This window comes from Monodelphis domestica, chromosome 1 (assembly GCF_027887165.1).
Source record: "Monodelphis domestica isolate mMonDom1 chromosome 1, mMonDom1.pri, whole genome shotgun sequence".
NCBI lineage: Eukaryota > Metazoa > Chordata > Mammalia > Didelphimorphia > Didelphidae > Monodelphis > Monodelphis domestica.
Window position 1 is genome coordinate 476,555,617 of NC_077227.1, and position 23,431 is coordinate 476,579,047.

The window sequence follows — 23,431 nt, forward strand, 5'->3', positions numbered from 1 at the left end:
TGATCCTTTTACTTATCTCACCTGAGATTCAGGAGAAAAATTCATCTCCCTGCAACTCTTTGCCATTTGGGCCTGCCCAATTGGAGATTCCTAAAACCCATGTTCTTCCTTGATATAGGGAATTCCACAGTACTGACAAAAGGAATCTCAAAGGAAAAAAAAACAACAAACTTTAAAGAGACTGGAGGTTATATTTTTAAGACTTTTCAGACTCCAATGTTTTATTTTTTAAATTTCTGTATTTTTTTATTGCATTTTGCTGATTGTTTTGTTTAAGATTTAATTTGGTGGTTTTAAGTTCATATATTAATGTATTCAATACTATTCTGTTATGCTGAATCATTTTAATGTACTGGGTTTTAACTACTGTTATATTTTATTGCTTTTCCCCTATAACTATACTGAACAAAAATTATTAAATAAGTCCCTATATAAAGCAGGGGTTTTTTTTTCCTATTTTGACTTTGTAAATTGTAACATAGAGGATAGATGGACTTCATCAAAACTGGTTACAATTGTATAACAACCTTTGGAAAATTTAATAAGCTAAATATCTCAAATTGATTTTAAGGGGTCTTTAGACATGATTTTTAGATTTTTTTTTTCTACAACTCTGATCATTTTGCCTGCTTCTAACAAAAGGTAAGGTCTATTTTAGTAGCTGAAGTGAAATAAAATTTTAATCCCCACCTCCCACATTTATAAAAATGTGAATGGATGGGACATCACAGTCTCATACCAAAGGAGCAGGGAAGTTAATCCCAGGGCATGGTACCCTTGGATGGCTCCCAAAAGAGGAGCATCTCTCATTTATAACTCTTCAACTCACTTTACACTTTCACCAGAATGATATATAGATTTCTTGAAGATGTTCTAGACCCAAATAAGTTTTACTTTGTTTAAAAATGTTTGCCAAGGTTGAAACATTGCTACACCTGAAAAACTTGTGACAAGTATCCATTTTCTTTATATGTCATACAGCAGACTCATGTTAAATATGATAGTGGGTTTGTTTGCTATTGTAATTAACTGGGCTATTGTGAATTTGGGGGATTTTGGTACCTTTTGAATGTGCATTACCTGTTGTACTACGGTTGTATTTTAATTTAAAATCCAAGATTTTTGATTTTTTGTTTGAGATTGTCTTTTTTATAAAAATCCAGATTTTGATTTTATTCGAGAAAAGGTCTTCAAGGAAGAAGCTTACTCACTCCTAAATCCAGAGAGTGAACTGTTGCAGAAAGATGCCCAAAAAAACCCGCACTACAGCAAGAAGATCAAGAATGAACTTTGGGTGTGGTTGATTGAACTTCTTGAACATTTATTGTAAATGTACACATTTATGCCAAAAGGGACTGCCCCTAAATTTGGCTTTCTGTCAATGTACCTAGCGAACATTGGTTTTGCTTTCTTTCTTTTCTATTCCTCCCTCACTACTCTAATTTCCTCTTAGAAATTGAATATTGTATATATCTATAGTTAGAAGTGTAAACCTTAAAAATTCCCAGACCCTACTTCATAAGATTCGATTAAGACCATTCCCCATTTGGGCAGTGAACTCTATTTAGATCAGAAATGTGAGACCTCTGCTCCACCTGTACTTAAGCCTGCTTTAGGGAAAAAACTCCTTGCTGAACAATGAAAAATGCTTAAACCCATACTTAAGCCATGCCTATTTTTAGAACTAATACAAAGGGGTGCTAAGTACCTATAAAGGTCAAGCAACTTGTGAATTTACAAGGAACAAAGAGCTGAGAAACTTACTCAGAGCTTTCCTGGTGTGAGTTACTCAAAAGTTCCCACCTTCTTAGGTGTGAACTAAGAATGGTCTGTCCTTTGGAAAACATCTACTGTGATTGGTAGATGTAAGAATTTAGGGGAGGTGGCAAAGGAGAAAATGCCCTTTAAAAGGAGAGGAAAAGCTCTCTCTGAAAACAGTCAGCTGGGAAAGGCTGCCTTGAAGGGTCTCTCGAGACTCTCTCGGGGACATTTCAGATTGAGGATTGAGCTGGTGAAGGCAGCTGAGATGGAGCTGGCCTGGTGTCACTAGAATCCTTATTCCTTTCTTATTCTTTCTCTCCTTTTCTTTAATTCCTCATTTGTATTAATTAAAATCTCTATAAAACCCAGGTGACTTGGGTACATTTGAATAATTGGGAATATTTCCCTGGCGACAACCTTATATTTGATTTAAAAACAAAACACTGTAGTGAAAACATATTTCCTGCGGTCACAAATTACTCATCCACTCTTTATATCTATCACAATTTATATCTTCCACTATTTTAATCACTACAGTTTAAGGCCTTCAACCATTTTAATTATTACAGAAGTGCATTTAGGACTACAAGATGATTATGTTAAATGATCAATGGGGAGACTAGTCTCCCAATGATCATCAGGGGGGATTGTGAATCTTAAAATTTCTCAGACTTGTGAATGTTAAAAATTCTCAGACTCTATTTTAGAACACTTGGTTAAGACCATTCCCCATTTTAAACAATGAAGGTACTTGATCAGGAATGTGAGAACGCTAACATTACTCCATCCATACTTAAGCATACTTTAGGGGAAGATAAAGTTGTAAACTCCTTTCTGAACAATGAAAAGTATTTAACCCATTCTTAAAGTAAGGCAAAATCCCTTAAGCTAAGTCTATTTTTAGATCTAATACAAAAAGGTGCTAAGAACTTATGAAAGTCAAATTAATCACTAAAAGGTCAGGCAACTTGCAAACTTGCAAGGGGCAAAGAGGTGTGAACTTACTCAGAAGTTTTAGTCTACCCAGAGAAGTTGAGAACTAAAGAAGGTGTGAATTAAGAATGGTCAGTCCTGTGAAAATGTCTACTGTGATTGGTAGGTGTGAGAACTTAGGGGAGGTGACATAGGAGAAAATTCTCTTTAAAAGGAGAATCAGAAGGCCTCTGAAGGGGAATTCAGCCTTGAAAGCTGAAGTGGAGCTCAGGAACTAAACTGGTGGGTCTCTCTGAACACTAGGATCTTGCTTGGGACAAATCTTATGGTGAGTGGATTAAAGACTGACTGATCTCTCTCTTAAGGCTTAGGCCTAGGCTGGCCTAGGCTGGCCTAGCCCCTTTCTCATTATTTATTCTTACTCTCTCTCTCCCTTTCATTAATTCCTTAATTTGTATTAATTAAAATCTCCATAAAACCCAGCTGACGGGTATATTTAAAATTTGGGAATTTTCCCATGGTGACCACTATATTTTTTATTTGAAACCATATTTTCACGGTCACAGTTTATGTCAACCACTCTTTTATCTGTAACACTGTTCTTTATAAAAAACTGTTACTTTGTGAAAATCATTTTGTACTCACACATGGCTGACATAGTATGTCAATGATTATACACTATATTTTGAAATTTTAAAACTTTTACAATTATACTCTTCTTGCATGTGCAGTATGCTATTTCAGCTTTTTCTCTCCTTTTTGTATTTGAAGCACATGTCACCAGTATTGAGTAGATTTTTCTTTATTTTTTTTTTAATTTTCAGTAATAAGTTTTAAATACATTTGCTCTAATATTAATGCATGCCCAAAAAGCTTTAGACTATAAGAATGATGCCATTGATTGTTTTTTTTTTAAATTATGGGACTTTGCTTAATAATTCTGTCTGATTCCAGGACAAAAGAATACAAAAAGATCCACTGCACAGTGCCAAAGAAACACAAAGCTAAACTGCATAGTGCCAATTGATCACAAGGTCAAAGAGACCAACCAATCCTGATGGTGTTGATGAAAAATTTTAAGCCATGACAAGAGGACTTGAATGTGTTTGGGGTTCAAGTTTAAGGCAGGTCTTCCTTGTTCAACATCTATCAAGTATCTCACATTTAGCTCTTATCTGGCTCCTATAATCTAGACCCTATTCTGTCTTACATAATGTGGCAACTTTCTATAGTCCTGGCTACTGATTGGGTAAATACATCATTGCTTAAATCATTTTAATTGGGCCCTGATTCAAGGAACTGTTATAGATTTATTTTTTCTTTACTTAGAATTTTTACACATAAGACTTTGATAGTCTATATTTCATACAGAAATTATCTTTTTTATTTGGATTTTTTTGATGTTTTTGATTTCTCTTCCAATTGATTCATATACCTCATAACTCAGCCATGTATCCCTAAATGATCCCTGTGTTTTTCAATCACCCTCTTCAGGGGGGAATGTATAATTATTATTATTTTAAATTTGCAGAGTTTAAATTCTTTTTGAGAGTAATTTTAGGTTAAGAAACATGTTACCTCTCTGAATCTAGAAAGTGAACTGTTTGGAGAAGACACCATGAAGATGCCTCCATAGACCATACACTGCCCCAGAAGATCCAGAGTGAACTCTGAGATGTGGTGATTTGAACTGTGTGAGTTTAAATGCATTGTTTTCTATGTATACTTTCATGCCAAAAGGGATTGCCCCCTAACTGGCTTTTTGTCAATGCACCTAGCAATTATTGGTTTTGTTCTCTTTTCATTTAATCCTAAAATTATTGTAATTTCCTGGCTGGTATGTTTACAAGACCCATTGGAGAGACTAGTCTTCCTCGGGTCTCAGGGGGATGTAAAAATGGAGATTTTGAACCCTAGACTTCAATCCCCAGAAGTCCTTGGTATTTCCCAGAATTCCCTATAATCTCACCTGAGTCTCCATGTTAGTGAGATCACAATTGGTATTTAACTGGCAGTAATGCCTCCCACGCTCTCTTCTTTTCCATTGCAATGATACAGCAAGTGTATCAAGTAATCTAAGTATGGGGATTTTGAATGGGCTAATCAGCCATGGGCACGTGGTTTTTATTTTGTACCCTTGATTTCTAATAATCCTTAATAAACCTCATAAAATATAATATTTTAGTATTAGCTATATAATTTAATTTTTACAGAGAGTATGTCATGATGCTATCCAAGATCATTAGGAAGCAGCACCTAGATCAGATATTGGAACACTACTAAGGCAGTCAGATTTTTTTCTTTCTTTCTTTTTCTTGTTTTTTTGACTGATGCCTTTTGTTTTTACATCATATTCATTTCCAAATATCTCCTTACTGGGTCTACTACCCAGTGAGTAACCCCTTGTGACAAGAGTTTAAAAACAAACCAGAGAGGTGCAACTATTAGATTCAGTAGAGTCACGCATAGAGATGGGAGGTCCTGGGTTAAAAATCTAACCTTAGATACTTCCTAACTATGTGACCCTGAGCAAGTATCTAAATTGTCCAGCTCTTATCACTCTTTTGCCTTGGAACCAATACTAAGTATTGATTCTAAGACAGAAGGTAAGAGTTTAAAAAAAACAAAGGGAGAAGTGTGAAGATTAAATTTAACTCTCCCCTGATTGTGAAAATTAAATTAACTCCCCTGCCCATTTTTAGATTTAATCACCAAAAGTGTAAATATCCCATTTAATCATTTAGTGGGAAGGTCTGTGACCCACGTGTGCAATAATGGGTGAAGAATCAGAATTAAACTGACTGCCCCCTGGGCAGTCCTAAAGCAAAGCTTCAACTGTGATTGGTAGACATAGAAGTGCCCAAAATAGGGCAATGGGGATGTGGTAACCCTAAAACACCATATACCTTTTTCTCCACAATACATAAATGAATTGACATGCAATGTTCCCACTTATGGAGAAGATCCCTTTGTGGTAACAAAAAAGATGACTGACATATTTTTTCAGTATAATCCATCTTACAAAGACATTGAAAATCTACTCCAGGTGTTTCTAATGGAACATGAGAAAAATAAAATAATTTCTCATGTCAATAAAGTCCGGGGGCACAATGCAGCACATTGTCCATCGCAAGATCCTGAATGAGACTATGACAATTCTAAAGATTATTTACAATTATATTGTTGTAGGGAGGCCATTCTCACAGCAATGCAAGAGTGCTCTGAAAATACAGATAGATGGACAGAATTTGAAAAACTTAAGAAATCAGAAGATGAGACACCCTCCAGATTCATGGATAGGCTCATTGAGTTTGGGGGTGAGTACCTAGATGTTGACCTTTCTAAAGAAAATGACATAAGACAAATTAAAAGACACTTTGTCAATAACTCTTGCAAAGTGATCAGGAATTATTTTAAGACTCATTGCCCAAGGTGGCCTGAGATGGATCCTGATGAATTGAGGAAAACTGCTGTATACATTTCAAAAGGAAACAAAGAAAAACAGGAAGAGACTAATGATTTCATGGAAACGATTAGGAAAGAATTGAAATATTTAAGAGATAGGATTGATAAACAGGAAAAAGAGGATGACACTCAACCAATGGCACTTGCCCCTCTCTGAGAATCTAACTATCGATCCCTTACCTGCCATTTCTGTGAGAAGAAGGGCTGCAAAATGATGGACTGTAGAAATTTATTCAAGGTGATCAAAAATAATATGCAGTTGAATAACAACTGCAGAAATAATAATTATAGAAATAACTATAATAATGATTATAGGAATCATAATTTTAGAAATGATGACTATTCTAGGAATAGAAATTGGGAAAATGATAACTCAAACCAATTAACCCATAAACAGTATAACTTAAGGGGAGCTAATTCACAAAATACTCAGGGTGCTACTGCCCCTCCACATGGGGCAAAAGGTAGTTCCCCTTAGACTATTATTTTTGTTGAATTAACCCTTTTTGCTAGAGGCCATCATACCCCCACTGGCTGACAAGGTAACAGTTTGGGAAATGAGAGCTACAAGGCAGCCCCCAGAAAATGAGGCCCCCACTGACCCCTCTTTGTGACTTCTCTCTCTTTAACTTCCCTTAATACTAGATGATTATTGTTCTCTCTTGTAAAAATAGACTTGAATCCAGGACTTCAATCCCCAGAAGCCCTTGTTCCACTTCCCCAGAATGCTTTGTAATCTCACTGAATTCTCACCTGGGCCAAGAGCAGGATGGGGTATTTAAACCTGGTTGTAAATAGACTCTGTCTCTTTTTACTTCCACTTCAGAGCACACACAGCTCTCCACCTAGCAGGCAAGATGTGAGTGGTCGTGAACAGGCTCTCTGGGCCTAGACACGTGTTTTTCTTACTTGTGTTTTCTTTATATCTTAATGTTCAATAAACCTCATAAAAATATAATACTCCTTGCAGAGAGAAACTAATTTCTACCTGCCTCAGTCTCCCCTAAATTTTAATCTTTACAGTTTGGTGTATCACTTTGGGAAAATGAAATATCTCAATCTTCTGATTCTTTTCTCTGTCTTTAGTTCAGCCTTTAATAGCTATTGCCTATAATTTTTTTAAGCCACGTTTCTCCAAGATGCTTTTTTAGAAAACCATCTTGATCAGCTCCAGCCGGTGGCCATCCACTTCAGACTTCTTGAGCCCTTCCCTCCCACCGGATAGGCCGCTTCTCCCTGCCTGCGTGCATTCCTGCCTGCAGCCCTCAATCCTGACCTCTCTCCATCCTCACCTGGTGCTCCGGCTCCCAGCCCTGTGTTCCTGCCCCGACCCACCCCAGTGGTCTCTCACCCATCTGGCCTAGCCGATCCCAGTCCAGCAAAAACTGGCCTCCGACACAGGCGGCTCATCAGCCCAGCCCCAGCCCCAGCCCCAGAACTGAGGCTGCTGGTAGCAGATCCAGTTTCTTCAGGATCAAAAACCAGCTGGTAAAAAACAAGGGTATTGGCCATGTGGGCGGAGGGGAGAGACAAGAGGGAAAGGAGAACGGGTAATTTTCCCTTAGGCTAAGCCTCCACGTGGATGGGGGTACTGACCACATGGGCAGATCATAGGAGGAGAGAGAGAAAAGGGAGAGAAGAAGAAAGAGACTTATGAACAGGAACTTAAAAACATGGCTATTTTACAAGGATATCTTTTAATTGCATTGATCCTTTTATTGACTTCACCTGCATGTCAGGGAAAACATTTAGCACCCTACAACCATTTAGCTAACTTTGGGGAGGAAACTCTGCAGCTCAGTGAGCTGAGAGCCAGGCCTAGAGATGGGAGGTTCTCAGTTAAAGTCTGGCCTGAGACACTTCATAGCCGTGTGGCCCTGAGAAGATCGCTTGGACCTCATTGCTTACCCCTTATCAATTTGCCTTTGGATAATAGACATTTAAATGGATAATTAATAATTAAAAAAAAAACAGCCAAAGAACTTTGAAGAGATTAGAGGCTATATTTTAAGACATTTCAGACTCCAATGGTGTATAAAAAAAATCTCTGTATTCTATTGCATTTTCCTGATTGTTTTGTTTAAGATATAACTTTGTGATTTTAAGTTCATACATTACTGGATTCAATATTATTCTGTTATACTGTTCATTTAATGTACTGAGTTTTAAAATTCTGCTGTTTTTCCCCTATAACCATATTTTTAAAAATATCATTGGAATTAAGCCCATATATGAAAACAGCCTTTCTAATTTTTGCCTTTGTAAATTGTCACATAGAGGATAGATGGACTTCTTCAGAACTGGTTACAATTGCTATAACAACCTTTGGAAAATTTAATGTGCTAAATATCTCAATTGATTTTTAAGGGTTTATTTGAACATGATTTTTGTAATTTTTTTTAACAATTTCTGGTTATTTTTGCCTGCCCCTAACACGAGGTGTAAGGCCAATTCTAGCTGAAGTGAAATACAATTATAACCCCCAACCTTCCCACATTTCTAAATATTTGAATGGAAGTTGGGGCAGTTAATCTCAGGGCATTTGTACCCCTAAAAAAGCCTCCAAAAAAGGAGCACCTCTCATTTATACTCTTCAGCTCACTACTTTACTTCCACCAGAATGATATATAGATTTCTTGATTATGTTCTTAACCCAAGATGAGTTTTACTTTGTTTAAAAATATGTTTATTCACCAAGGTTGAAAGATTTGTTACATTTGTAAAAAATTGTGATAAATATCCATCAATTCATAGGTTTTTTTAAAATGCCATACAGCAACTTATGTGAAATATGATAGTGTGTTTGTTTGTTATTGTAATTAATTGGGCTATTGAGAATTTTGGGGATTTTGATAACTACATATTTGTACTACTGTACTTTAAAAATGAAAAATGTTACCTTGTTCAATTCATTTGCCTTCTACTCACAGTGATCACGGCCAGACATGAAGAGGAAATGGATCTCATTTTTGGTGAGAATGCTTGTATTATGTATTTTTTTTAGCTTACACAGTGTGTCAATGATTATAAGCTACATTTTTGAATTTTTTAAGCTCTTTTATTATTACATTTTTCTTTCATGTGCAATATACTTTTTTGGGTTTTTTTTTATTTTTTTCTCTTTTTTATATTTAAAGCACATGTCACCAGCATTAAGATTTTCTTTAACTTTTTGACTTTTCAGTACTATAAGTTTAAAATACATTTGTCAATGCATGCCCCAAAAAGCTGGAGACTATAAAAAAGATGCCACTAATTATTTAAAAAAATTATTATGGGACTTTGCTTAATGATTCTATCTGATTCCAGGACAAGATATACACAAAAGAGCCATTGCACAGTGCCAAAGAAGCACAAAGCTAAACTGCATAGTGCCAATCGAGCACAAGGTCAAAGAGACCAACCAATCCTGGTGGGATTGATGTAACTTTGAGCCTAGACAAAGAGGACTTGAACATGTTTGGGGTTCAAGGTTGCAGCTGTTTAACATGTGTTAAAGGCAGGTCTTCCTTGTTCCACATTCTACCAAGTATCTCAACCTTGGCTCCTATAATCTGGTCCCTTTTCTGCCTTTCATAGTGTGGCACCTTTCTGTAGTCCTGGCTATTGACTGGGTAAATGCATCATTGCTTAGATTATTTTGATTGGGCCCTGATTCAAGGACCTGTTATAGATTTATTTTTCTTTTTACTTGGAATTTTTACACATAAGATTTTGATAGTTTATATTTTCATCCAGAAATTTTTCTTGTTCATTTGGATTTTTCTGATGTCTTTTTAATTTCTTCTACCAATTGATTAATATACCTCATACCTCAGCCATGCATCCCTAAGTGATCCTGTATTTTTCAATCACCCTCTTAATGGGGGAATGTAAAAAATATCATTATTTAAATTGCAAAGTTTAAAATTCCTTTTGAGAAGAATTTTAGGTAAAGAAAGATGATACCTCTCTGAATACAGAAACTGAACTATTGGAGAAGACACCATGAAGAAGCCTCCAGACCACAAGCTGCACAAAAATGAACTTTGGGTGTAATTGATTGAACATTTATTTGTATGTATACTTTCATGCCAAAGGGGACTGCCCCCTAATTGACTTTTTGTCAATGCGTCTAGCAATTATTGGTTTTGTTTTGTTTTTTTCTCTTATCCTCAAATTATTGTAATCTTTAAATTGATTATGTTTTTATGATCCTTTGGGGAAGTCCTTCTTCCCAGAGGATCAAACGGAGAAATGTAAAAATAGACTTGAATCAAGGACTTCAATCCCCAGAAGCCCTTGCTCCACTTCCCCAGAATGCTTTGTAATCTCACTGAATTCCCATCTGGGCTGAGAGCAAAATGGGGTATTTAAACCTGGTTGTGAATAGGCTCTGTCTCTTTTTACTTCTGTTTCGGAGCACACGCGGCTCTCCACCTAGCAGGCAAGATGTGAGTGGTCATGAATAGGCTCTCTGGGCCTAGACACATGTTTTTCTTACTTGTGTTTTCTTTATATTTTAATCTTCAATAAACCTCATAAAAATATAATACTCCTTACAGAGAGAAACTAATTTCTACCTGCCTCAGTTTCCCTAAATTTTAACTGTTACACTCTCCAATATAAAAGAAATTATATAAGAGCAAAGACTTATAGACTAAAAATATATCCTACCTTAATCCTCCTAGATTATTACTCTAAAAGATTACATTCACAGAATTAAAACCTAAAGATCACTACCCATTACTCCCCTCCTCTCCCTCTCCACAGAGTCACATTCACTCCCATTACAAGCCAGGCAAGCCAAGAACATCAATTACCTTCAAGACACACTCCACTGAAGACAGAACCAGGCAACATTGCCTGCTGCTTTAAAGTTACACAAGAAAATTAGAACTTGTAAACTGAGGAAAACCCCAAATCTGGTCTGTCTCAAATTACCTTCTAACCATGTACCTAGCTATAAAATGTTTTGTTATCCATCTCCTAAATAATTGTGATTGACTGTGAAAGCTGACCAAAAGTAACAATGATTCTCCCTGGATCAAGGGGGACTAACCTCCAAATCACCCTACTTAATGCCATTTATCTCTAGTTCTGTTGTAGCAACAATGTTTCATGAACTGTCTCCTTAGACTTCATTTCTGTTGTCAACTTCCATGTAAACATGTATGTAGAAAATTGATTGGGTGCCAAATAAGTATGTACTCACTAATCTATATAATAAACGAACCTCTGTGCCATGGCAGAACCCTGTGTGATGCCTATGCACGTGGGCCTGCACACACAGTGTCTCTTACTCCATTATTCAACTGGACCATCACACTTAGGCAGAGGGCCCTCACCCTCTGAGAGACCCGTGGGCTCAGCTCTCAAAGCCTTTTCAGTTTTGTCTCCCCTACACATAGTAGCAAAGAAGAAGAAACAGGATTGTGAAATATATACATTTTTAAATTTTTTGTTTGTTCTTCCTACATGTGCCATACAGTATTTGATTTTTTTCTCTCTTTTTTTTCATTTGAAGCACATGTCACCAGTATTGAGAAGATTTTCTTTTAACTATTTTTGAATTTTGCAATAGAATAAGCTAAAATGTCCATTTGTTTAGCATATAAATGCATACCCAAGAGCTTTAGACTATGGAAACCTGCCATTTATTGACAAACATTATGGGACTGTGATTAATGTTTGTGTCTGATTCTAAGAAATGGGATCAAAGAGGAGCACAGACTTTCTCTCTACCCAGTGCCATAGAAGCACAGATTTAACCTGAATAGTGCCAAAAAAGAGCACACAGGTCAAAAAAAGAAACCAATCTAGATGGCGTAACAATTAAAATAGTGGAAGCCATAGACTGTGTCAGATAAAAGAGTGGTTGGCTTAAATTGTGACCGCAGAAAATATGGTTTCAAGACAGTGTCTTGTTTCAAGTTGCCTCCTCCAATTCAGCTTTTCCCAGCTGAATCTCCAGAAACCTCTTTTTGACCTCCTTTTAAAGGGAATTTTCTCCTATGTCACCTCCCCTAAATTCTCACATCTACCAATCACAGTAGACATTTTCCAAAGGACTGACCATTCTTAATTCACACCTGAGTAGGCTAAACTTTTGATTAAGTTCACACCTGAGTAGACTAAAATCTCTGAGTAAGTGCTCACCTCTTTGCTCCTTGTAAATTTACAAGTTGCCTGACCTTTATAGGTACTTAGCACCCTTTTGTATTAGATCTAAAAATAGGCCCAGCTTAAGGATTTTTTGCCTTATTATAAGTATGGGTTAAGTACTTTTCATTGTTCAGCAAGGAGTTTACAACTTTATCTTCCCCTAAAGTATGCTTAAGTATGGATGAAGTAGAGTTCTCATATTCCTGTCTAAGTCCCTTCATTGTTTAAAATGGGGAATGGTCTTAACCAAGTGTTCTGAAGTAGGGTCTGAGAATTTTTAAGGTTCACAGTGGGATTGATGAACTTCTACACCAATTCATAGGAGAGCATGAAAAAGTTTACCTTTAAGATCTTTGGATAAGGGAAGAATTTAGGACTGACATGGGCACCGTACCCCCAGAAACCCAGGCGAAGTATAATCAAGGAAACTCCCTTGCCCTTGCATCCTCTTGACTCTGAACTTAGAAACACCCAAGGACCCCCCTAGGGCCCTGAAATGTTTATCCTCTTTGATAGTCCTCTAGATTTAAGATGGACAAAGAGATGAATCTTTATGCCTCCAGGCAGACCCCAGTCAGATGACCACCTCACCCCACCAAATGCCTGAAGGCTTACCACTCTAAGTCACATCAACACCATGACATAGCATCTGTTGTAAAAGAGTATAAAAGCCCCAGAACTGATGTCGTCTGGGGGACAGTTTTTCTATCCATGCTGTCCTCCCAGTAACTGCTCCCCATCTTGCTGTCCCACCTTGCTATCCTCCTGGCCATTCTCAACATTACTTTCTAAATTAATAAATTTCTCTTTTTATTTTTAAGCTAAGTTTTGGAGTCTTGCATTCTTGCAAAAGGTATCCTTCCCAAACCCCAGGGGTACACATCTGAACCCCATAACAGGACCAAACAAGAGACAGAGCATTATAAAATGTTAAATGGATAATTTTGATTATATTAAATTTAAAATGTTTCATATAAACAAAACCATTGCAACCAAGATTAGAAGGGAAGCAGAAAGCTGGGGAAAATATTTACAGCAAATGTCTCTGATAAATGTCTAATTTCTCATATAAAAAGAACTAAGTCAATTTTACAAAAATAAAAGTCATTCTCAAATTGGTAAATGATCAAAGGGTATGATCAGGAAGTTTTCAGATAAAGAAATCAAAGACATGTATAGTCATATTAAAATTCTCTAAATCAATCTTGATTAAAGAAATGCAAATTAAAACAACTCTGAGGTACCATCTCACACCTATCAGATTGACCAATATGACAAAAAAAGAAAATGATAAATTTTGGAGAAAATAAGGGAAAACTAGGACACTAATACACTATTGGTGAAGTTGTAATCTGATCCAACCATTCTGGAGAGCAATTTGGAACTCAGCTCTAAAGACTCTAAAAGTGACTCTTTTATTCATTAATTCCATTACTAGATCTTGTAATAATGAAAGTAAAATATTAAATGTAATATTAATTTTAAAAAGATTGTAGTCGCCATCTATAAAATTAACTCTCAAGTCACAAGTCTGTTAGCAGGCCAAAAAAAAAAAAAAAAAACCTTTCATGGCCTGAGTTCAGCCAAGAGATTTGGAAGTTTACTTGGACAGTGACCACCTGTATCCACCAGCACGTGAGCAGGGAGCTACTTCGCTGATCTGGTTTAGGAGGATATAAAAGGTTTTGGTTATAGATTACAGGCTGTGGACAGTTGAGATTTTGCCCTTAGTAAACTTTGAAAGATTCTCAGGATTAAGGGAGCAGTTTAAGTTAACTTTACTGGTGCTTTCCCCATTGCTCTCTTCAGTGTTCCACCTCCCTTAAGCCAATGCTACACTCGTGGGGGTTCTGGAAAGGCCTTAAAGAAAGAACAGACTTCTAGGAGTAAAATAAGGCTAAATTTCCTTAATTTCAATACCTTCTAATTAACCTTCTAATAACAAATAATAATTAATACCTTCTAATAACAAAAAAAATGAGCTGAAATTAACTTCCTCCTCTGGGATTCTGGGCTGTGAGATAGTAGCTAGTGGGGACAGAGTAGTTTCCCCCTAGGCAAGGAGTCAGAAGGGTGAAAGTCCTGAGGAAGCTAATTGTTGCTAAAACAAACAAACAATACCTGACCTACCTACTAGGATGCAGAAAACAAGACTTACTCAACTGTTCTCTGTCACCCCTCAGCCCTGGGTTAGGTCTCACCCTTCCTTGCAGGAAAAAAACAAGTTGCTTCCAAATGGCTCTCAGACCCTCGGGAAATCAGCAGTGGTAGAGAGGTAGCCTCAGGAGAAGTGTTCGGAAACAGTGGGAGGCAGGGATGTGTGAGGGAAAACAGCTCTGCGCTAAATTGCTCCCTGTGGCTTTCCTTTGGTAAACCTGAGGTGTGGAGGAAGCCCACTGCCACTGCGCAGCTTTCCTTAGACTGTTAAAGCTTTTCAGTGTGAGACCAACTGAGGCTAATCTGTCCTTTTTTCTACTTCCAAAACTGCTCTACTAACTTAGAGCAAAGTAAAAACTCTGAGATCCAGAATTAGCTACTAACGAATTGACTTAAGGAGAGTAAAAAGTGAGGAAAATTGGAAAAGATTGAGGGTAATCGTCAAAACCTTTGTGCTGCCAAATGTAATAATGAAAGTAAAATATTAAATGTAATATTAATTTTTAAAAGATTTTGGTTGCCATCTATAAAATTAATTCTCACGTCATGAGTCTGTTAGTAGGTCTTAACAATTAAGTTTTAATCAAAATGAAGATAAGTAAAAAGAGGGAAATGTAGGAAGGAGATGGAAAATATCCCCTAGTTAAAATACCCTAAACTGAATCAGGGAGCTGAAATCCACAGCCTACCATGCCACCAAACCCTACAAATGCCCTCGAGCTCCCACTCAAGACCTTGTTCCACACCAGTGCCAAGTGAGGGAGCCCTCTACACAAAATGGAATGTGGGGTAGGAGGAGCTTGGGAGGACAAGCCTAGAAAGTGGATTCTCTCTACACTGTATCCCAAAGAGACCAGAAAAAAAAAAAGAAAAGAAAAAGGACATATTTGCACAAGAATACCCATTGTAGTTCTTTTTGTGGTGGGAAAGAATTGAAAACTGAGGAGGTTGTCCATTAATTGTGGAATAGCTGAGTTGTAGTATAAGATTGTGATGGAATACTATTGTTCAATAAGAAATGACAAGCAAAAAAAAAGAAAGAAATGATTTCTGAAAAAAATTTGGATTTACATGAACTAATGCAAAGTGAAGTGAACAGAACCAGAAAAAACATTGTACACAGTTAACAAAACATTTTTTGATAAACAATCATGAATAACCCGGTTATCCTCAGTAATGCAGTAATCCAAGATAATCCCAGAAACTCTGATGAAAAACGCCATCTACCCTCCAAAAAAGAATTGAAGTCTGAATGCAGACTGAAACATACATTTCACTTTCTTTTTATAGTTTGAGATCTCTTCTACAAAATGATTAATATGGAAAAATATTTTACATGATTGCACATGTAAAATCTGTATCACATTACTTACTATTCTCAAGGAGGAGGAAGGAAGAAGGGAGAGAATTTGGAACCCAAAAAATTTTAAATCAATATTAAAAATTGCTTTTACATGTAATTGAGGAATGAAACAAAATATTATTTTAAAAATATTTATCATTGCTGCCATTCTCCAACTGATAAATAGTTAAAGAACATGGACAAACAGCAGCTAGCAAGTGGATTGTGACTGAGCAAAATTTTAATGTTTTCATTTATTTCATTAAATACTTCCCAACTACATGTAAAAAAATATTTAATTTTTTTTAAATTCTGAGTTCCAAATTCTCTCTTCTGCTTTGAGAAGGCAAGCAATATGATATCAATTACAGATGTGAAATCATGCAAAACATATTTCCACACTAGCTATGTTGCAAAAGAAAACACATGTAAAAGAAAAAGAAAGTTTTAAAAAGTAGGCTTCAATTTGCACTCAAAGTTCATCAGTTCTCTCTCTCTCTGGAAGTAGATAGTATTTTTCATCATGGGTCCTTTGGAACTGTCTTGTATTATTGTCTTGATAAAGTACAGTTTCACAGCTGATCATCCCAAGACTTTGCTGTCATTGTATACAATGTTCTCCTATTTCTGCTCACTTCACTTTGCAACAGTTCATCTAAGTCTTCCCAGTTTTTTTTGTGAAATCATCCTGTTGAAATATTTATTATTGTGTTTTAAGAAATGACCATCACTATCATATACCACAACTTGCTCAGCCATTCCTCATGGGCATCCCTTTAACTTACAATTCTTTGCCAAATGGCTGAACAAATTAATGAATGAAATGGAATGGAATATTATTGTATTGTAAAGAAACATTTAAAGCTACAGTTTCAACCATCAACCAACTGATGCTCAGTGAAGTGAACAGAACCAAAAAGATACTCAATTCATTTTATAACAACAAAACAGTTTTTAACAACTCAAGAACTTTGATCAACCAAGATCCTAGAGCAGTGATGGGAAACCTTTTGAGCTTGGTGTCAAAATTCTCTCACAAAATTGAACATAACTTGGGTGGTATGTCACTTTGAGAAAAAAAACCTCCTCAGCTTGTGACCCCATACTTCTCTGTATGTAGCCACATGTGGTCACTTGCCATTGAAAATGGCTACATGTGTCAGTGCTGACACGTATGTCATAGGTTCACCATCACGGTCCTAGAGGGTCATTGATGAATAATGCTACCCACCTCCTGACAGAGCAGAAATAGACTAGATGTTGTTCACATTTGGGACATGGCTAACTTGGACATTTGTTTTGCTTGACTAGTCATATTTGTCACAAGGTTTGGTTTTGGTTATCTCTCTCTCTTTTTTTTTAATGGGGTGGTCCTTGTGGGAGGGAGAGAAAAATAAATGCTTGACAGTTGAACTAATTAATATTAAAATGAAGTGCTTCCAAGCTTTAAACTCTAGGGCACTTGAAATAGGACAGTCACAATCATAAATAAATTAGGTGAACATAGAATAGTATACCTGTCAGATCTACTGGAAGAGAAGGAATTTAAGACTAAACAAGAGATAGAGAACATTACAAAATGTAAAATGAGTGATTTTGATTATATTAAATTAAAAAGGTTTTGTACAACCAGAACCAATGCAACAAAAATTAGAAGGTAAGCAACAAACTAGAAGGGGGCAGCTGGGTAGCTCAGTGGATTGAGAGCCAGGCCTAGAGACGGGAGGTCCTAGGTTCAAATCTGTCCTCAGACACTTCCCAGCTGTGTGACCCTGGGCAAGTCACTTGACCCCCATTGCCTAGCCTTTACCACTCTTCTGCCTTGGAGCCAATACACAGTATTGATTCCAAGATGGAAAGTAAGGGTTTTAAAAAAAAAAACTAGAAAAACATTTTTATAACAAAATTCTCTGACAAAGGTTTAATCTTCCAAATATATTAAGAACTAAGTCAAATTTACAAAAAAAAAAAAAATCAAGCCATTCCCCAATTGACAAATGGTCAAGGAATATGAATAAGCAGTTTTCAGATGAAGAAATTAAAACTATCAATAACCACATGAAAAAATGTTCTAAATCACTCCTAATTAGAGAAAAACAAATCAAAACTCACACCTAATAGTTTGGCCAATATGACAGAAAAGGCAATAATAAATGTTGGAGGAGATGTGGCAAAATTGGCACTGCTGGTGGAGTTGTGAACTGATCCAACTGTTCTGGAAAGCAATTTGGAATTATGCCCCAAGGACTTTAAAAGAATGCATGCCCTTTGATCCAGCAATACCACTCCTGGGTTTGTATCCCAAAGAAATAATAATGAAAAATACTTGTACAAAAGTATTTATTGTCATGCTTTTTATAGTGGCAAAAAAAAATGGAAAATGAGGGTGTGTCCATCGATTGGGGAATGGCTGAACTAATTGTAGGATATGATGGTAATGAAATACTATTGTGCTGTAAGGAATGATGAACTGGAGGATTTCTATGTGAACTGGAAAGACCTTCAAGAAATGATGTAGAGCAAAATGAGCAGACTAGGAGAACATTATACACAGAGACTGATACACTGTGGCACTATCAAATGTAATGGACTTCCCACTAGTGGTAATGCAATGACCCAGGGCAATCCTGAGGGACTTATGAAAAAGAATCCTATCCACATCCAGAGAAAGAACTGTGGGCGTAGAAACGTAGAAGCTGCAGAAGAAAAACGTATCATTGATCACGTGGTTCGATGGGTTTATGACTGGGGATGTTGGCTTTAGAAGAACACTATTATAAACATGAATAATATGGAAATGGGTTTTGAACGATGACACATGTATAACCCAAGTGGAATTGCTTGTCAGCTCCGGGAGTGGGGAGGGAAGAGGGGGAGGAAAAGAACATGAATCTTGTAACCATGGAAAAATATTCTACATAAATAAATAAATACAAAAAAGAAGAAAATATGACAATCACATAGTCTCTTTTATTTCTCCTCCCACAGAACGAAAGCAATCTCGCTCTTTCACTCTCATTCTCCTCACTTTTACTCTCATTCTTTTACTCTTCCGTTCACTCCCACAGTTTCCAAGACCGTTGGAGAGGAGGGGTTTGCTTAGTCTGATCTGCCCTCCCACCCGGAAAAGGAAAAGCCTCAGGAGGAGGTGCAAGGCTCCTGGGCTTTCACTTACATCTCTGTCCCGCCCCCTCACTCCCTCTCCGCCCCGCCCCGCCCCGCCCCGCCCCGCCCACTCCCAACCTGCCTTCCTGCCTTCCTGCCTCCGCCCTGCAATGGTTAACCTGGGCCTATCTCGAGTGGATGATGCGGTGGCTGCCCGACACCCGGTGAGCAATATGAGCCCAATCCAGGGAAATGGTAGGGTTGTCCCCACAGGAGCCGATAGGAGAGGAGCTGAAAGGGGAAGGGGGAGAGGGGGCTCGAAGCGGGTAGGAGGAAAGCGCCCCAGGGGGAGGGGAGCGGAGGACACAGGATTGGTCTCCTGGTGTTTGGGGGTGGGAGGGTCTCCTCTTCAGAGGGAGAGCCTGCTGCTGTTTGGAAGCATCTCCTAGGGGACTAGCACCCAGACCTGTACTCATCCCAGGGGCTCCAGGAATATGCCGCCTGCCAATCCCAAGCCTTCATGAAAGGCATCGTCACATTCATCACAGGTAGGAAGGCGATCTGACTCATGTACCAGTTGGGGGCGGGATTGCCCTGGACCTACCTATCCCCACTTGTGCCCTGAGATGCCCCCCTTCTTGGCTGGGGCACACCGGGCAAGCATGGGTCAGGCTAATCGGAGACTTGGCCCTTAGCAGGCACTGGTGCAGCCTTCTTCTTACAGAAGTTCCTCCAGAGAAAGCTGCCCTATCCCATGCAGTGGACTGTGCTACTGGCCATGGGTGAGTACCCGAATTCTGGAGAGGCTGGAGGTGCTAAGAGGGTGTCTTGACTGAGTCTTGACTATCCCATGACCCTGGCCTGTCCCAATACTGTGATTTCACCTTCCATTCAGTCAGTCTCTCTTAAAAGAATGATTGGGCTGAGGAAAGAGGGGTGAAGGCAATCAATCTGGAAGCCCTCAATTATTTGAGATCCCATGGAATGTCCCAGTGGTAGCCCTGCCCTCAAGCCCCTCTATCTAACTTTGCTGGGTGGAAACTATTTTTCCTGTGACCAGCTCCTAGCCCTGGCTTCCTTTTCTCAAAGATCTTGGGGAGACTAACTACATCCCAGATTAGAATCTGTCCCACCCCCTCTTTCCACTCTCTCACTTATGAAGACCATTCTGCCCTCCTAGTTGCAGGCTCAATTGGAAGCTATGCAGTGACCCGGGTGGAAACACAGAAATGTTCTAATCTCTGGCTCTTCTTGGAGACTGGACAGCTCCCCCAGAACCATGCCCCAGGTGAGAAAAGCCCAAGGGCCAAGCAGGTAAGCAGACCACCCAGAGAGCAATGGATATGAAGGAAACAACGATGTGAATGAATTAAAGTAATTCCATAGCCTAGAGCAGCAATGGTGAGTCTATGGCATACGTGCCAAAGATGGCACACAGAATGCTCTCTGTGGTACTTGAGCCCCTCTTCCTGCAGATTTCATTACTAGAAGGGCAGAGGGACTCAGGCTGAGCTGCTCCCTTCCCCCTCTCCTCTGTGCCTGACAACATACCCCACCCCTCTGCCCAGCAGCCAATGGGAGATGGGGCCATTCCCTTCCCCCTTTCTATACTCACTGAGGAAATTCCTCACTTCCCCCCATCCCTCCACCCAGCAGCCTAATGGGAGCACTCTCCCTCCCTTGGATGGAGTAAGGGGAGGGGCAGAACATGGCATTTTCTAACCCCCTCTTAAGCAACATGTGGTCTTATTCCAGGTCTCAATTCCTCCCTCTGTGAAATTAGCATAAGAAACCAAATAGACACAGTGTTTCTATCATTTCTTACAGAGCAGCCCTCTCCAGAACCAAAACAGAAGAAAAATCAGTATGGGGATGTTCTGGAGTAAGAGTCCTCCATTATTTTGTCTACAACATCATGACTTTTTCAGCAATGCACAAGCACCCCATATTCCAATTCTTATATATATACATAAAAGGTATTCTAACATTCTGTGCAGTCTACTGTCTTCGTGCTCTATAAGGATAATTTAGGGTTGTGACCTAATCTAAGTTTGCCAAATAAAATACCCAAGTCAGTTTGGAAATCTATGGTGGTTTAATCAACATATAGGGAAGAAATCAAGGAGAAGAGAGAGGGAATGGTATAGGATTTCTCCCGCCTGGCCTGTGCCAGGCGAGTTCAAAGTCCTCCACCGTGAGATCTTTGAAGATTAGAGGCTTTCTCTAAGAGGATAGTGTTTGGAAGGTAAAAGAGAAAAATCAGCCTAAACTCTGAGAGATCTCAGAGATGACACCTCACCTGAACTAGGTTACTAGGCTTCCTCCAGTATGGTATCAAGGAAAACACCAATAAACCTGGACAATAGCAGCCAACATGCTCATCAAGCTATCGCCAGCCACCTCTCCACCATCCAAGAGGCCCGAGAGAGGAAGTGACGCGAAATATATAGACAGTTTTATATCACTTTCCTGCATCTCACATGTACCAATATCTTAGATTTGACTTAGGACAGCCCAGGGGTCTGTCAGCTGTTTCTTTTTTGTCATTTGCTAGCACATGTCTATCCTAGGCCATCCTCCTACATACTTAATCCTTAAGTATGGGTGTAGACATTTCTGATTTTGTTAGACTAAGTAGGGTGGAGTAATGTAAAGTTCACAGCTCCCTAACCAGAAGGACTGGAGATGAAGGGTGACTAGAACTGGTGTGAACAGTGGGAAAGATACTTAAAACTGTTTTGAGTAAAAGATACTATGTTCCATCAACACTCTTAGAGGGTTAGTTTGGGGGAGTGAGAAACAGGAAACACAAGGGGTGATTCCTTCATTCATCAACTGCTTCTAAGATCTCCCATGTTTGGCCTCTCTGGTATCAAAAAAATAGAATTGAAAAGGGCTCAAAGTAAAGTGGGCTAATATACAAATGAGGGCCTTCTCATTCTTCCCAGCTTGTTCCCCTAGAGATTATAAATGGGGGAAGTTGAGAAGCAGACCTGGAACAAAAATTGAGCATTTTAACATACACATTTAAAGAATGAATAAGGTCTAAGGACTGTGTTTAGTGTTGAAAGATATACAAAATTTATTTAAGGCCTAGTCCTTGCCCTCATACAACTTAGTTTTGAATACGTTCGTAAAATATATGCACAAGTAACAAAATAAGAGCATGGTAAATACAAAACAAAAATGCAAACAAAATGCCGCAGCCTGAGATATTATGCCATGTAGGGAAAAGAAAAAAGATGGGGATAGCACCACACACACACACACACAAAACCTGATATAAAGTCAAAAATACATTTGTCTTAAGTGATTCCTGTGCCCTCAACTTGGCTCTGGGGTCATCATTCAGATCCACATGAGTAAAATGCCCAGTTAACCTGACGAGATAATAATAAACTTTGACTTTGAAAGGAACCATAGAAAGGATCATTTTACAGATGAAAAAAACTGAGGTCTAGAGAGGTGAAAAGGTTTGTCTTTAGATGAACTGGTAATAAGTAAAGGTGGGATTTGAATCTAGGTTCTTTGTTTCCAAATCCAACGCCCTTTCAACTATATCAAATGAATAATTCCCTCTCCTTCCCCAATATTGGAGTGTTATTAGTTTAATTACCATAAGATTCATTTTACTTGGTCCAAGAATAAATGCCCAAGTGACATCTTAGAGAGTAGGCCACTTTTTGAAAAAACTAGTTGAGTAATTGTAGGTTTAAGACTAGGGTTCTATGAGAATTGAGAATCCTAGACTGTCACAGAGCTCCACTGAGCTCACAATTAATGAGACAATCTGATCAGAGACATTACTTAGCCCATCGAGCAGAGTAGAGGAAGGTGGGCAGGTAACACCAGAGCTTTGAGAGCTTCCCCCCTGGGGGAAAAGAAAGAAGACTTGAGAGGGACCCGTGAATGTCACCATGAGGGTCAAGGAAATAAATAGCCTGAAGGATAGAATCCATGAGCTAAAGACCGTCATCAAGTTCCAAGGTAAGCTTTATACCTATTCATTCAGTATTGGACTCTGTCCTGATGGATGGAGGGCTCTTGGGAAGAGACAGTCAGTAAATCTAGAACATACTGTGTACCCAGCCCATTTGCTTGGCACTTTATGGATATATCCAAGTGGAAAAGAATATGGTCAGCCTTATGGACTCAGACTCCAAAAGGACTGACAGAGCTGAAATACAAATGAATAGAAAATATTGCAGAACAAGCTGATAACAAAGTTTGAAATATGCTACAAATATATGCTCTCAAAGAGTTCAGGAAGAAGAAGATTAAAGTTTGAGTTTCAAGGAGGTTCCAGGAAGTCCTAAGACTTGAAATGGACTCCAAAATATGGGATTTGTTCAACTAAATATTAATCAGGGGAAAGTTGTAGTAGGGAAGGATCAAGGGGCAAAATATAAAACTCAGGAGAAGGCTGACATGAGCTATGGAATTCGAGAGTGTATTCCCCAGTCCCCATCTCCCCACACCTTTACACTGTGAGACCCTCCTAGAAATGAATGTTGTTTGATTTGA

General features: G+C 38.4%; 2 protein-coding genes across 10 annotated transcripts in view; both read left to right on the forward strand.

Annotated features, from left to right (window-relative positions):
* Positions 1–19,002: 19,002 nt before the first annotated feature.
* TMEM141 (transmembrane protein 141) lies at positions 19,003–22,894 on the forward strand. 2 transcript variants are annotated; one of them, XM_007475382.3, is made up of 5 exons: positions 19,003–19,131; positions 19,389–19,455; positions 19,603–19,689; positions 20,088–20,195; positions 20,735–22,894. In XM_007475382.3, the coding sequence occupies exons 1-5, from the start codon at positions 19,078–19,080 to the stop codon at positions 20,791–20,793; spliced, it is 375 nt and encodes a 124-aa protein (XP_007475444.1). In that variant the 5' UTR covers positions 19,003–19,077; the 3' UTR covers positions 20,794–22,894. The 2 variants fall into 2 exon arrangements, with proteins under 2 accessions (XP_007475444.1, XP_007475445.1); XM_007475383.3 differs by having other exon boundaries at positions 19,606–19,689.
* Positions 22,701–23,431, forward strand: part of CCDC183 (coiled-coil domain containing 183) — a 36,052-nt gene continuing 35,321 nt past the window's right edge. For 6 of the 8 annotated variants that reach the window (XR_008915375.1, XR_008915378.1, XR_008915377.1 and 3 more), the window contains exon 1: positions 22,701–22,894. Coding sequence is in view for 2 of the 8 variants with exons in the window: in XM_007475377.3 (XP_007475439.1) it covers positions 22,825–22,894 (70 nt within the window). In the remaining 6 variants the exon portion in view is untranslated. The remainder of the gene's footprint in view (positions 22,895–23,431) is intronic. The other 2 variants (XR_008915380.1, XR_008915379.1) reach the window with 1 other exon arrangement.